The sequence below is a fragment of the Gekko japonicus genome, unplaced genomic scaffold (assembly GCF_001447785.1).
Source record: "Gekko japonicus isolate JY-2015 unplaced genomic scaffold, Gekko_japonicus_V1.1 scaffold4338, whole genome shotgun sequence".
Taxonomy (NCBI): domain Eukaryota; kingdom Metazoa; phylum Chordata; class Lepidosauria; order Squamata; family Gekkonidae; genus Gekko; species Gekko japonicus.
Window position 1 is genome coordinate 76,117 of NW_015160960.1, and position 14,351 is coordinate 90,467.

The 14,351-nt window shown below is 44.5% G+C and overlaps 1 protein-coding gene and 1 long non-coding RNA gene across 2 annotated transcripts in view; both read left to right on the top strand.

Annotated features, from left to right (window-relative positions):
• LOC107122283 (B-cell receptor CD22-like) overlaps positions 1-3,226 on the top strand; it is a 37,357-nt gene extending 34,131 nt beyond the window's left edge. The window contains exons 9-10 of the mRNA XM_015425332.1: positions 1,286-1,428; positions 2,940-3,226. Coding sequence (XP_015280818.1) covers positions 1,286-1,428; positions 2,940-3,226 — 430 coding nt within the window. The remainder of the gene's footprint in view (positions 1-1,285; positions 1,429-2,939) is intronic.
• A 4,620-nt stretch (positions 3,227-7,846) lies between these two features.
• Positions 7,847-11,203, top strand: LOC107122299. The gene is made up of 3 exons (XR_001482904.1): positions 7,847-8,045; positions 10,423-10,482; positions 10,997-11,203. It is a non-coding gene; the product is annotated as an uncharacterized LOC107122299 (long non-coding RNA).
• Positions 11,204-14,351: the final 3,148 nt, after the last annotated feature.

The window sequence follows — 14,351 nt, forward strand, 5'->3', positions numbered from 1 at the left end:
GAGGTGGAGGAGGAGGAGGAGGAGGAGATTGGATTTATACCCCGCCCTTCACTTGGAGTCTCAGAGCAGCTTACAAATTCCTTTCCCTTCCCCTCCCCACAACAGACACCCTGTGAGGTGGGTGGGGCTGAGAGAGCTCTGACACAAACTGCTCTTTCAGCAACAGCTGTGCCAGAGCTTGTGAGTGACCCAAGGTTACATCAGCAGGTGCAAGTGGAGGAGTGGGGAATCAAACCCGGTTCTCCCAGATTAGACCACTACACCAAACTGGCTTTCCAGGTCAGGGAACATAAATACTTAAAAGGGTATAAACTTACTTTTAATTCACTGACACGTCAATGGAAAATGTTATGCAAAATTACAAAGTTTCCAGACCTGCTTAGTGTTGTGTGTGTCATCCGAACGTTATCCCACAGGCTAGACATAGCAAAATGTGCCCTGTTGCCCGCTGCACTACTGGGCAAGTTTTCTCAGGGTTAGGGTTAGGGTTAGGGTCCAGTCTTTTCTGTATAGGGCTTAAAGTACTGTGAACCTGCTGCAAAATACATCTCAGAAAAGATCATGTTGGGTCACACAAATATGAGGGTTTTTTTCCATTTTCCTGAGAGGGCGCTATAAAAAGCTGCCTTAAAAGTCTCTGAGAAATTATTTGTATGCCATAAGAGAGATGATTCCATTAAAAAAAGAGAGCTCTGGAGAGGGACACATCTCTAGCTTATCCTGCAATGGACCAGATAACCAGGGTTCTTTCCATCTGAGGGGAAACTTGTTCCCTACTACGCATGTGAGAGGAGGGGAAGCAGCTTGGACGTTTCCTGCAACATTAGAGGAAGCCCCTGACATGTGCCACACGGACTGTCAGTGGCCATTCATGCAAGCAGAGGAATTTTTCCTTACATCAGGAGCAGGTCACTATGTCTCCTGAAGTCCCTATCCGAACAGGTGTCATGTGTGAAAGCATGTTGGTCGGGGCTGCATGTTGTGGGTCGAGTGTTTGTTATTTAGATATGTGGCCGAAGCTTCTGTGTCCATGCAGAATCCAGCAGAAGAAGCTGCACACTTCTGCAAGGATAGCTTTTGAGATTTCCCCCTAACCATAACTTGGGCATATCCCAATTTATTTTCTGAGTGCAGAGTCACCTCCAGTTCCTAAGATGGACATCAGCCCTGGAGATATCCGAGAAGGGTGGACGAGAGTGACCTGCTCTGTACCGTACCATTGCCCTGAGGAACCACTAAGACTGACTATCAGTGGCTTAGGAGGGACTCGTTTGTCTTCACAAAGAACGACGAGCAATAATGGAGTGATCCAAACAGTCGTGAATTTGCAAATGAGCTGGGAGGACCATGGGAAGTCTCTCATCTGCTCCCTGAAAAAACGGAATTGGTCGGAAATATCCAAAAGCACCATGCAGCTGGATGTGAAATGTGAGTTTTGTGTAAGGAGGAGGGATCTGGGCACAGTGGGTGGGGAGAGACCCTGAAAAGAAGATATTGCCTGACCTGAACAAAATACACACTGAACTTGATTAGCCTCAATGCCAACTGTGAAAGCTGGGTCCAGTAGAGTGTCATAGAACAAGGACATTTGTAATGTAATTCAAAGACGAAGTACTTTATTGGGAGGACAAATACTGCTGTATGTGTAAACAATAAAAGTCTGCCTCTTGTTCTGGACATCTTGAATACCAACACAGCTTCAGCATACAGAATGCATTAAGGAAATGTTGTTAATATGAAGGAGGTTTTTTTAAAAATTTGTAGTGATTTGTTTCTGTTTCTAAGTTCTCAGTTGTCCCCAAATGTGGGGATTTGAATCAGGGAAACCCAAATTATAGCCTAGGCCTAAACCCAGAGGATTTCCCTTTGTTCTGTGATAGCACAATCAAATTTTAATCGAGATGGGCTAAAAAGATTTACTCGCCATTGCATTCAAAACGGGAAAAGGGGGAGAGGAGAAAGTTGAAAGAGGTATCCCACACTTTAATGCAACATATCCTTTGTGTGTGTGTGTGTTTGCAGTGCCCTGAATATACATGAGTGCATCCACTGTATCATTAGAAGGCCCTTAAAGCTAGACACTAACAGCTGAGCTTTTGTGATAGGTTCTCTTGGTAATCTTCTTTTGTGGCCACACTGTGTAACTCTTCTTGTTGGATATCATCTCGATCAGTTACATGAGCGGCCAGCCTTCCCTCTCCTGCCACTTTTCACTCAGTGTTTTCCTCTTGGTTCTGCTGCAACCTCACTAAAGCTGTGAAAAGCAAAATGGACAATTTAAAAAACAACAACGTCTGGACAGTTTCTTAAAATAAAACTGTGGCCAAGATAGCTTTCCCCAAGATATCTGGAAACGAGTGATTGCCATTGTTTTCAGCAATGGACTGGATAGTACCAACAACAAGGAAAATAGATTTTGGCTATTTGATTACTTAATATTGGAGTGCACATCTCAGGTCCTGGGACCCGCTGCCTTCATTGCCTTTATTGTTGAGGGACAGTCAGGTTCAGAAGTGGTACTTTATCATCAGGCAGTTCCTATGGATCAAATTTTATGTAATGCAATTTTCTCAGATGCTACCGCCCCCCGATAAAACAAGGCATATGCTCCCCTCAACATATCCAAAGGGTACCACATTTCAAGTCAGAACGCTTGGTAGTCACAGCGAGGAAAAGATCGGGCTAGTGCTTCAAATTGTTTTAAAGGGATAGGGGCACAGTGGGGGACAAATGTATCTCCTAGTGACATGTGGATATTGCATGCGAATATTTGTAAAGGAGTGCAGTATATAACATGAGAATTGTTGGTGCTATAGTCATGCATGGCCACAGAGAGTGTCAGTGAGTTGTATGTTGGTTTTATTTCTAGTTTCTTCCAGCACATTTTTAAACAGTTTATCTGACTTCTGCGTCTTTCTCCTACTGGTTTCTTATTTCAGATGCTCCTAAAGATGTTCGGGTGATAGCTTCTCCTGGAACGATCATGCGAGAGGGAGAGACACTTTCTCTGGAGTGTAGGACCAAGAGCAGCAACCCAGAGGTTTCTGAGTACCTTTGGTATAAGGATGATCAACTGATGGATGACCAGCCAAAGCTCAAAAGAATTGAATTTGAAACCGAAGGAGACAAGCATTCCGGTGCTTATAGATGTGAGGCTAAGAACAGTGTTGGGTCCCTGAAGTCAGAAGAACTCCGCATAGATGTCCAGTGTGAGTTGATTCATTGAGATGGTGCAATGGATGGAATGTTGAATGTGGGAATCATTGACATAACAGCAGGGGACTCTCTTCAAGCTTGTGATGCCAGCCTCTTCCATTCCCCAGTTCTTCCCAGATAAAACCAACTCTTCTGAGAGGAAATCTGCTTTTGCCCCCACAGCCAGAATAACGAGACGGAAAACAGTTTGGATCAAACAAGGGCCACTTTATTAACTATATACAATTTATTAACAATAACCGGCAAGGGAGCACTTCCTAGGTAGCGGAACAGACAAGGCAGGTGTCAGGCTGACCAGCCTCCTTGTCTAATATGTGGGCGAGCCACCAACTCCGGTCTTGAGCCATTAATCTGGCTTGCGACCAGCAGCCCAGCCACTGGTAGCCTCCCAGGAGCGCCTACCCCTGAAACCCTACAGCTTGCAGAGAGGAGCTTACCCAAGAGGTTCCCAGAGGGGATCCTCATTCACGGCCCAGGGCCTTAATAGCCCACAGGCCGTTCCTGAAGACCCCCCAGTTCCCAAAACACGGGATGGCTTAAGGTGCTCACCATTTTCCGCTTCCTTATCCCTGCCCTATTCTGCCAAAGTGACCAACCTATTTAACAGCCACGCCCCTACCCGTTGTTCCACTGCTCCAAAGCAATAGGCTATTAAACTGTATATTATGAGGTTTTCTCTGGGAAGTTCCCCAACTTGCATGTATTTCTCTCTCCTGCAATTGCCGAGGCAGTATCCTTATTGTCTCTTATTATCTCTTCAAACTGGGATTTCTGCCAGCACTTCAACTTTACAGCTGTTAAATTGTTTAGAAAGTTGAAGGTTGTTGTTAGCAATTGCTAAGAAATCCTGATAGTAGCCAAAAAAATAAAAATCCACGGAGCCGTACCTTTAGCGTCTTTATCGGGCGTCGGCCAAAAAACTTCCACTGCTCCAGTGTAAGGTAGGCGAAAACACTACCACCCCATTGCCAATCCTGCGTAATAGTGAAAAATTACTACCTGGCCCCCTTGGGTGACCAGCCTCAGCCTACACTAGAAAACAGGGCGGGTGGGCGCGGGCGAGCACGAGGCAGCAACTGGCATTCGGCAGGAGCAGAGCCGAGCCTAACCAGGCTGGCTCCTCCCACCCCACATCCCAGTGCTGTTGCTGTCCCGTCTTCCCCCGCGGCAGCAAACCAGCCCTTGCCGCCATTGCCTTCGGCGGCGACCGGGAGCTCCCTTGCCCCCACAGCCGGAATAACGAGACGGACAACAGTTTGGATCAAACAAGGGCCACTTTATTAACTATATACAATTTATTAACAAAAACCGGCAAGGGAGCACTTCCTAGGTAGCGGAACAGACAAGGCAACCCTTAACCGCCCCATGGCTAGGAGCCCATTGCAAGGCTCCTGGGGGAGGTGCGGACGATTGCACCCCCTCCCAACCACTGGCTCACGAACCGCATCCCCGGGAGCTCCCTGGGAACGCGGCCGCCATTGAGATGCTATAAACCAGAAGCCTCCAAAACTATGATAATATTGAACTAGCCAATTGTAGACCTTCTGTGCTATCTCCAGATCTGTTGTGTCTCTTTTTCAATAGGTACAGCTCGCTTTTCTACTGGCTGCAATAATTGTTTAAGCACATCACTCTGTTCCGTTCTCCAGCTTCTGTCCTCTCCTGTCCCTCAGTGGAAATAGAGCTTTTTGGCCTTTGAAGAACTGACAGGAAATACTTGAAGTAGGATTCCTAATTTCAGCATCTATATCTTCTGCCTAGATCCACCTAAGGAGGTTAAAGTCGAGAGGAGGCCACCAGGGATTATCAGGGAAGGTGAAAAAGTGGAGTTGCAGTGCTCTTCTCGAGGAAATCCACCAATCTCCCATTATGAGTGGTATAAACTTCCACAGACTGATGTATTCCGAAACAGTGACCGGCTGCACTTCAATGCCATTCATCTCGAAAATGCTGGTACCTATTATTGTGTAGCCAACAACAGCCTTGGCCAGTCTGAATCTTCACCAGTCACTCTGGATGTTCTTTGTAAGTAGCAACAGATGTAAGAAGTGGAGTGTGCATGAATGCAAAATGTGTGTTGGTTTGAAGGAAGCAGGTGACATAGGTGGGGCCACCAGCAAAGGGGGAAGTGCCTGCATCTCTAGACCTGCCTGGTTACTCAGTCCTTACTTCAGTTGTTATCTGTAGCTGCAAGGGGGCTGGTAACCTATGAAGTATGGTATGCGATGCAGTAAATGCAGAAGCAGTTTGCTATAGTCATTAGTCAATGCATTTACTTGGAAAAGCAATGTTTTTGGGGGGAGCAATGCATGATAATAGCCACCTGGGTGTCTTCCAAGATCAGTTCCCATGAGTACGGGGGGTATTTGAGAAAAAGAAATAACTTGGTTATTGAGCTGTTTGTGAAGTGTGTTTCATTACAGCCAATTCATTTTCCAAAACTGGACTGAGAAATGACATGTGGACTGTGGACAGTTTGTACAGGGTGTAGATCAAAAACCCCACTTAGAATTTTATCACAGCACCTCTTTCCAAGCATTGCTTTTCTTTTCCTGTCAATGACATCTCTGCTACTGTCCATGTTCAGTACGTACATAGTACAACAAGCATATGGTGTGAAACAATTGGTCCATTGCAGGGTAGGAGTTGGTGTGTTTGTGTGCGTACTTATCGGGGTGGGGGGATAGCTATCACAGCATGATGATATCACTTCTGGCATGACCCAGAACTGCTGGCATTGCATCAGGGCAACATTCTAGTGCTCACCCCTAAACTCTTATGGGCAAGTGCCACAGCGTTGCCCCAATATAATGCCCTTGATTTTGTATCGCATAGGAAATGATGTCATTGTGCTGTGACGACAATCACTGCCCCCCATTTGGCTGGCCTGATTCTGTCCAGTGACCGGCAGTGCCTGGTGGGCAGTGGCTGTGATTGCTGGGAGTTTGCACACCATTAGCAGGCTCTTAAAATCAGAGAACCACAATGCCACAGCTGCTAAAATGGAATCCAAAATAAGGCACAACATTAAAAACTTATACGCAAATCCCTTTCTACAGGCAAAATGAAGTTGTTGCCCATTATTTAAAGGTCTGGGTGAAAAGGAGGGAGAGACTGGCACTGAAATGATAACAGGATGGTGCCAGGATGATCAGATTTCTCTGTGAAAGGAATTCCAAAGCTGGGTCATCACCAGTCAGAAGACACTCTGGCTGGTGACCACCTTCACCCTTTTCTCCCTGAGCAGGACAATTGGTGTGGCAGCTGCATTAACTGAAAAGGAGAGGTGGAGCTGGAAGTATTCTGTACCTCACTCTGACATACAGGTTGCATCAGGAATGATTTTTTTTGGGAAAAGAGGTGCCGGAACTCTCAAGAGTGAAATGAAGTTTTCAGTCTGTATACTGAAAACTCATGAACTTTTAAACATTTAAAAAAGAATTTTGTTGAACAGGTTCAGGGACTCCGCTCTGGCATGATCCCCCAGAAAAAAAAGCCCTGGGTTGCACCACCTTGGGGTAAAACCTGAGCCCTGTGGCAATACTACAGCATGCAATCAAAGTATGCATCATGTTGTGGGGGGGGGGAAATAGCTCCCCACCACCATCTTCTGGAATTGACCTGCAAGGCAGGAGTGGAAATGTGGCTGTGCTGTGTCTCTCACTCCCAGTCCAAGCTTCATTCACCCATTGTTGGATATGACCCTATTGTAGTGCTATAGCAATTGCTTGTGGTTAAAGTCAGTTGAGCTGTGATTGATTGCTATAGCTCAGGAATAGTGTAATATCCAGTGTGGATGCAGCTCCAAGCAGGTGATCTGGGATGATGCTATTGTCAATGGTATCGAATCCCCTGAGTGGTACAGGTAAGTCAACAGGTGCATTGCCTTTGTATTTCAACCTATGCAGGTTGTCAGTCAAGAGCTGTGAAACCTGGTTTAGTCACTCAACACATGACGCTGCTTTTACTGAGCCATCAAAGTCAGCCTTGTCTACTCTGGCACCATCTCTCCAGGGTCTCTGGTAGAGGTCCTGCACATCACCTGCTACCTGGTCCTTGCAACTGGAGATGTCAAGGATTGAACCTGGGACCTTCTGCATTCAAATAAGATGCTCTATCACTGAGCCAAAGCCCCTCCCCCAAAACTCTGTATAATTCAGCAATGATTGGAGTGGATTGGCCAATGCTGGCTGGGGCAGCTTCCCCAGAAAGGAGAGATTGGCTACTAGCTGCTAGTTTGGTTGATTGTTGGCCTTGAATGGTGGCTCTTAAAAGAGTGTGGTCCTATGAGTTTTTATGCTCAGTGTTTTTGTAGTGCTTCCGCCAGTGTTGTTAATTCTTAATTTTTTTTAGGATTTTATCTTGGTTTAGATTGTGTGCCATCTCTAGCAGGTTTCTGGAGAAACAAACATGGACCTTTCTTTCAAGCAGTAATAGATACAGATGTTCAACATTAGCTATTTTTAATTGAATCTTTACAATGCCTGGTTATTCTCCAGTTCACTGTAACATCGTCACCACCTGCATCTTCCATAAAGAAACACTCTGATCTGATTTCCCAGATGCTCCCAAAGATGTCCAGCTTGCCATTCAAAATGAACAGCTGCCCATAAAGGAGGGAGACACCGTCAGGCTAAGCTGTTCGTTCAGTCGCAGTAACCCTAGCAGTGGTATCTGGTACAAATGGTATAAAGGTCAATCAAGGCTATCAAATCAAGGAGACCTGCTGATCTTCCCTGCAAACTTAGAAAAGGCTGGTAATTACACCTGTGAAGTCTGCAATACCGTAAAATGTGTTCCAGCTCAACCAGTCACTGTGGATATACACTGTGAGTAATACCATTGAATGTTCTTCTTGTAATTCCTGAAAAAAACTTTCACTGGTAAACAGAAAATGTTCACAGCAGGTGGGAGGGAGATAACAGGAGGAAGCTGCTTTCAAGCAGTGAACTCCTTATTTATGGGGCTAGTGCAGAGAATCACTAACTGAGCATGCGGAGAGGCCAGTGTGGGAGGTGAAGCACTGTCTGTTGATGTGACGTTTGCAATGCCAGACCTTTGGTAGCTGGGTAGCATGTGAAGGGAGAAAAGGTGAACTGTGAATGAGCCATAGTGTACCCATGTTAGCAAAGGCCAAGCAGAGAACTGAGGGGAACGTTTGACCCAGTGATGATCCAGCACTGTCATCTGTGCTTTTAGCTGAAGTCTGCTGAAGTCTACATTCTTTGCCTCATAGGGCATACTAACCTTTAACTCATATCTGATTCTTGAACATCACAATCAGTGATTCTTCTTATGCTAAAAGAGTGATAAAAATAAGAAGGTAAGGACAGTGGTGGGACCCAAATGTCACAAGAACTCATCATAGATGTCCAATGCAAGTTGATTCACCGAGAGAGTGCCAGAGACTCAGTTTGTGTGTGTGGGGGGTTCATGAACATATAAAGGGTGTTGTCTCTCTTTGGTGTTTGGTGTAGTGGTTAAGTGCGCGGACTCTAATCTGGGAGAACCGGGTTTGATTCCCCACTCCTCCACTTGCACCTGCTGGAGGACCTTGGGCAAGCCATAGTTCTGACAAGAGCTGTCCTTGAAAAAGAGCAGTTTCTGTCAGAGTTTTCTCAGCCCCACCTATCTCACAGGGTGTCTGTTGTAGGGAGGGAAAGGGAAAGGAGTTTGTAAGCTGCTCTGAGACTTCCTTGGGTAGTGAAGGGCAGGGTATAAATCCAATCTCTTCTTCTCTTCTTCTTCTTCTTCTTCTTAAGTGCCAGCCACTTCCATTCTCCTTCTCAAGATGGTTAATCATATATTACACCCCCAAAGCTGCTGCTTCTTTGTCCTCGTGCTAGTCATGGTGTGTAACTGTCATAAATGGAACGTAGAATAGAAAAGAAAGCCAGTCAGTGTAGGGTTTAAATTGACACTACAGAGCATTTAAAGGGTTAGATGATATACATTCCCTATGGGAAAACCCCTTGGCTACCAAGTGAGGCACAGAACCTGCTCACCAGAGTAATTGCAAGGAGGATTGTGCCTTCAGGAAAGACTGCTCAGTCAAAGGCACAACAAAATGCCATCCTCCAACTGAATGGAATTCTCCCCATAGAGCAGTAATGTCATGATATCGAACTGAATTGAAAACTCTTTGAAAATAGTACAAAATACCCATGTATGGTTTTTCAAGGCAGTTAAATTAAGGGCCCCCCCTTGCTCTGGTTTGGTTCGTGTCCTGTTTGCCAGAGGTGAACAAGGCGCTGATTTTTCAACAGATTGTTCTTCTGACCAGTTCATGGCTTTCAGCAGATTGATACATGGCCTTCCTTCCTAACAATGCAATTTGGTGCAATTAGCCCTCTTGCTACTGAAGGGCTTTTTGAGTTTTTTAAAAAATAGTAACCAGAAAGAGCCAAAGGACTAGGCAGGCAGCCACAGATCACTGGAAGCCCTCCTTAACATCCCTCTGCCTTCTGTGATTCCATCTGTAGCAAAAATGGATCAGTTCGATCACCCTTGAACCAAGCTTGAAGAATTCAGTGAATGGAAGCTACAATCCATGACATCACAATAGTGTGGCTGATATGGGCAGAGGTCTAACCCCACTGGCTCCAGGCAGAAATCACGGGTCTTCTCTGGAGCATGTAGCATGTTTTCTTTGTAATGTAAGACAGAAACTCCATCAAAGGTTGTGCTCCCCCAGCCCAATTTGAGAAAGCACACGGCAGTCTTGTAGAGGAGAATCAGATCTTGTACTTTATTGATCAACAAAGGAGGGAGGTGCAGACCCAATAAGGTTTTGGACCCCGCAGTTCTCCCTAGGGTTACAATGGGAGACATAGGGTTTTATACCCCCTATGACACTTAGAAATAAATCACAATTATTGGTTCCGTCAAACTTTGTCACATATTCGTCACACCATTCTGATTGGGCTCCAACCTGTAGGCTGGTATTTTACCCACAATGCATTTAAGCAATGAACCAGAGTGAATATCTGAATATATGTTCATGATAGATTTCAGTTACTGTGATTAGAATCATCAAAGGCACTTAACATATGCACCATGAAAGCGTTAAGAGCACCTACTAAGGTAAATGGACTGTTAGCCAGTGGCAGAGTACTGGTTCCATAAGCAGTGTGTACAACAGTAATGAAAAGGTTCTTAAAGGAATGAAGACTGAAGTGATTGAAAGGTTCCGGTCTTTGTTCCTAGCTCACTCCCAGGATGCATCAGCCCCTTCTACCTCTGGACCCAAACCCACAGCAGAGAGTGGTAAGTGTATCAATGTATGCTGAACAGGATGAGCGAATTAAATGGGGAAAAACTTAGGGCCATAGCGTTGCTAACTCCATGTGGGGAACTTCCTGGAAATTTGGAGGTGGATCGTGGGGAGGGTGGAGTCTGGGGAGGGGAGGGATCTCAGCTGGGTAAAATGCCATAGAGTCCACCCTCCAAAGCAGCCATTTTCTCCAGGGGAACCGATCTCTGTGGTCTGGAGAGCAGCTGGGATTCTGAGGTTGGCAACCCCACTTGGGAGAATGGGGAAGCTAGAGTATGAGGGAACGGCTACAGGAAGTGATCTGAAGTGGAGAGAGAGAGAGAGAGTTAAAGAGTCCAGGACTTATGTAATGAAGACTTTCCCTTATTACTCCTCTCCCAGTTAAGAACTACCCACATAAAGCAGTAAGTAGAGAATACGTCTCTGAGGGTGTTTATTATGTGATTTTGACACTTGGACATCTTTGTGGGTATGTGAGCTAATACGTGTTTCTACCTTCTTTGGCAGAAGGACCTCAGTCTTCTCCACCGCCTCCCTCCACTCCTGAAGGTGTATCCTCCCCCTTGCCTTCAACATCCTGTCCCCCTTGCCTGTCTGAACTGCCCCCATCAGGGGTCCCCGTCCCTCCTCTCCCATCTTCTCAGACACCTTGTGATGGCAGAACCGTGGGGGAGGAATTCAGTTTCCTCAGTGAATCGCTGGACCAGGTTTTAAAGGCCCGTAAGTGTTACCTGTACAACAGACACCAACTTTGCTTCAACACTGATCATCAAACATTTGCATAGTGCTCCAGAAGGTTCAGGTTGCTTCACATCTATTGTCTCAATAATCATTAGCATAATCCTGTAGAGTAGGTCTGTATTAGGTCTCGCGTTAACCCATCAGAGGTAGGGAATTACCGCTCCCAATTTCTCACTCCTGAGATATGAAGGAGTCGGAGAAAAAAAATGGACTCCACATAGTGATGCTCTAGGAATTGCTCCTTAGTCTCTATGGTAAAGTCCGTAGAGATAAGAGGAGACAGTCTAGATGGTCACCCAGAAGTGACACTGTATCCTCCTCAAATCTGCCCACCCAAACCTCCCTGGATTTTTCAAGGCAAGGCCGGGCACCCTGGCCTGTATTACATTTGCAAATATTATTATTACGAGCAAATGGAGAATGGGAGGGAGGGAAGGAAAGCAGCGTGGTGTAGCCTGATCTTGTCAAGTTTTGGAAGCTTAGCAGGGTCGGTACTTGGATGGGAGACCACCAAGGAAGACTCTGCAGAGGAAGGGAATGGCACAGAAACTCTGACTCTCATTTGTCTCAAAATCCCTTTGCTGGGGTTGCCATAAGTCGGTTGTCACTTGATGGCACTTATGTTTGTATGAGGTGTTGGGCCCCCCACAAAGCACTGGGAAATTACCCCTTGGTCCTAATAGTGCTATATTCTATGAGCCTTTAGGGCAGGATAATTCCCATCTGCTCCTTTCCCTTTCTTCTCTACCTCCTTTAAGCTGTCCTGAGCACCCTTCGGTATTCAGCCAATCCAGTTTACTATTAGAAGGAGTGATGAGCATTCCCATTCTGAAGACAGGAGGGACTGGCTGAGACTGTGACCAATTAAGACTATCTACTGGGTTAATGGATGATGCAGAATTTGAACCAGGGATCTCCTGGTTCCTGGTTTACACCTGAGTCTCTCAGCAACTATGTTGTCCTCAGCAGATCATGCCTGGGAGAGATGTTCCACATGTGCCAATCATAGCCATGTCTTCTTTGATTGGCTAGAAGAATGGATGATGGGAGTGGCCCAAAAGCCCAGACAACCAGCCGATCCTTTCATAACCAAACAGTTGGCAATTTGCTGCCCCTTAATAACAAATATATGGTGGGCTGCCTTACCCTGCCTAAGATTAGGATCAAGCCAGGCTGGGCATGACATGAAAAGCCACATTATGTATAATTCTGAGAATGTGTGATCAGATCTACTGATATGTGCCTGGCTTTACAAAGCAGAAAGTGGGGTAATTTGGATCAGGACAAAGGACTGGGCCACTATGCCTCTGCACTGTTTTCCTGGTTAAAATGGTGGTGCTAATCCCAGCATGCCTGTGTGTATTGGAGGTGGGGAGGACACGGATTGAGATTATATTGTTCTTTTTTGGTAAAAGGGTTATTAAGAGCCTGAAGGCATTATGCCTGGGAAACTTGCAAGAAGGTGCCAATCCAGATGCTTCATGAGCTTGAAGCCCACTTTGGAAAATTCGGTTATGGTATCTCTGCGTGAAGTGTCATTTGGCTCTGAATTTCCCCATTTCTTTTTCTTTTTTCCCCCTTCAGAAAACCAGTTTATTCATAGTTTCCAAGAGTTAACATCTGCAGTGGTCCAGCTCACTCAAAAGTTTCAGGAAGCATTGCTTCAAAAAAGGCAGAAGACTTGTGTGGTTCCCAGCGAGATAAAGAAGCAGTAGAGGAGAAAGCCAGATGTCAACCCTTTCCCACATCCATTTCAATTCCTTGGCATGGTTGCCCATTCTTTTCTTTTTTTTAATAACTGCCCCCAAAGGGGCAGGGTTTTATTAAATTTTTCACATAACATACACAAACAATCATAACATATACATACTTACTAACATACAAACAAATACATGGGGGTTATTTTCATTTTTACCAATGTTTATACTGATGCCTAATCCACCTTAATAACAATTTCTGATGAACTGTGTAAGCAACTTTTCTGTCTGTATCATCCTAACAGGTATATATTTCATTTAGTAAACTCTTAGTCTGTCTCTTGCAAGCTTGCTGACATATGTTTATCATACTAGTTATAGAACCGTGACCAAGTATTCTGGAATGTCGAGTCTGTTGCGCCTTTTATCAATAAAGTCAATTTATCCAATTCTGCAGCCTCCAAGATTTTGTTTACAAGTTCTCGTTTTGTTGGTATCTCCGGTAATTTCCAATATTTTGCATAGAGAATTCTGGCAGCCATAGTTAAAAAAAAACAATCAAATAACCCATTACCGCCCTTTGATTGTTTTTTTAACTATGGCTGCTAGAATTCTCTATGCAAAATGGGCGGTAAATATGAATAAAGAAATAATGATGTCATCTTGGGAATATTTATGGGAAAATGCACTGAAAATATCAACATGTAATAATCTAAAAGAAAACTGTTATAAGATGATGTATAGATGGTATATGACACCAAAAAAGATTGCCAATATGAATACTAATATGTCAAACAAATGTTGGAAGCGTAAAAAGGCTGAGGGCTCGTTTTATCATATGTGGTGGACTTGTGAAAAAGCTAAAAAAAATTGGGTTGAGATTCATGCAGAAATGGAAAAAATTGTGAAATGTAAATTTAAAAAAGAACCAGAAATATTACTTTTGGGACTAAAAATGGAAGAGGTCAATGTGGCAAAAAGAACATTGATGTGGTATATGATCACAACTGCCAGAATGGTATATGCCCAATGTTGGAAGCAAGATAAAGTCCCGGAGATTGGAGATTGGATTAAAAAATTACTTTTTATGGTTGAAATGGACAAAATGACAAGAAAACTTAATAACATGGAAGCAGAGGACTTTTTAGCAAATTGGAAAGATTTAAAAGACTATCTGGAAAAGAACTGGGATGGACGAGACAATTTATTTTGCTTTGGTAACTACTGAATGTTAAAGTTTAGCAACATGGAATAAGAAATAGAGAAATTTATATATGAAGAGATTAGTTACCTATTGAACTTATAATGAAAAAGGGAAGGATGAAGGAATGTAAGAATTTTGCAGGAGGTTGTAGCACTGTGGGAAGCCATGTGGGGGGGGGGGAAGGGAGGAGGGTTGGATGAAAATGTATTACAAATGTTGA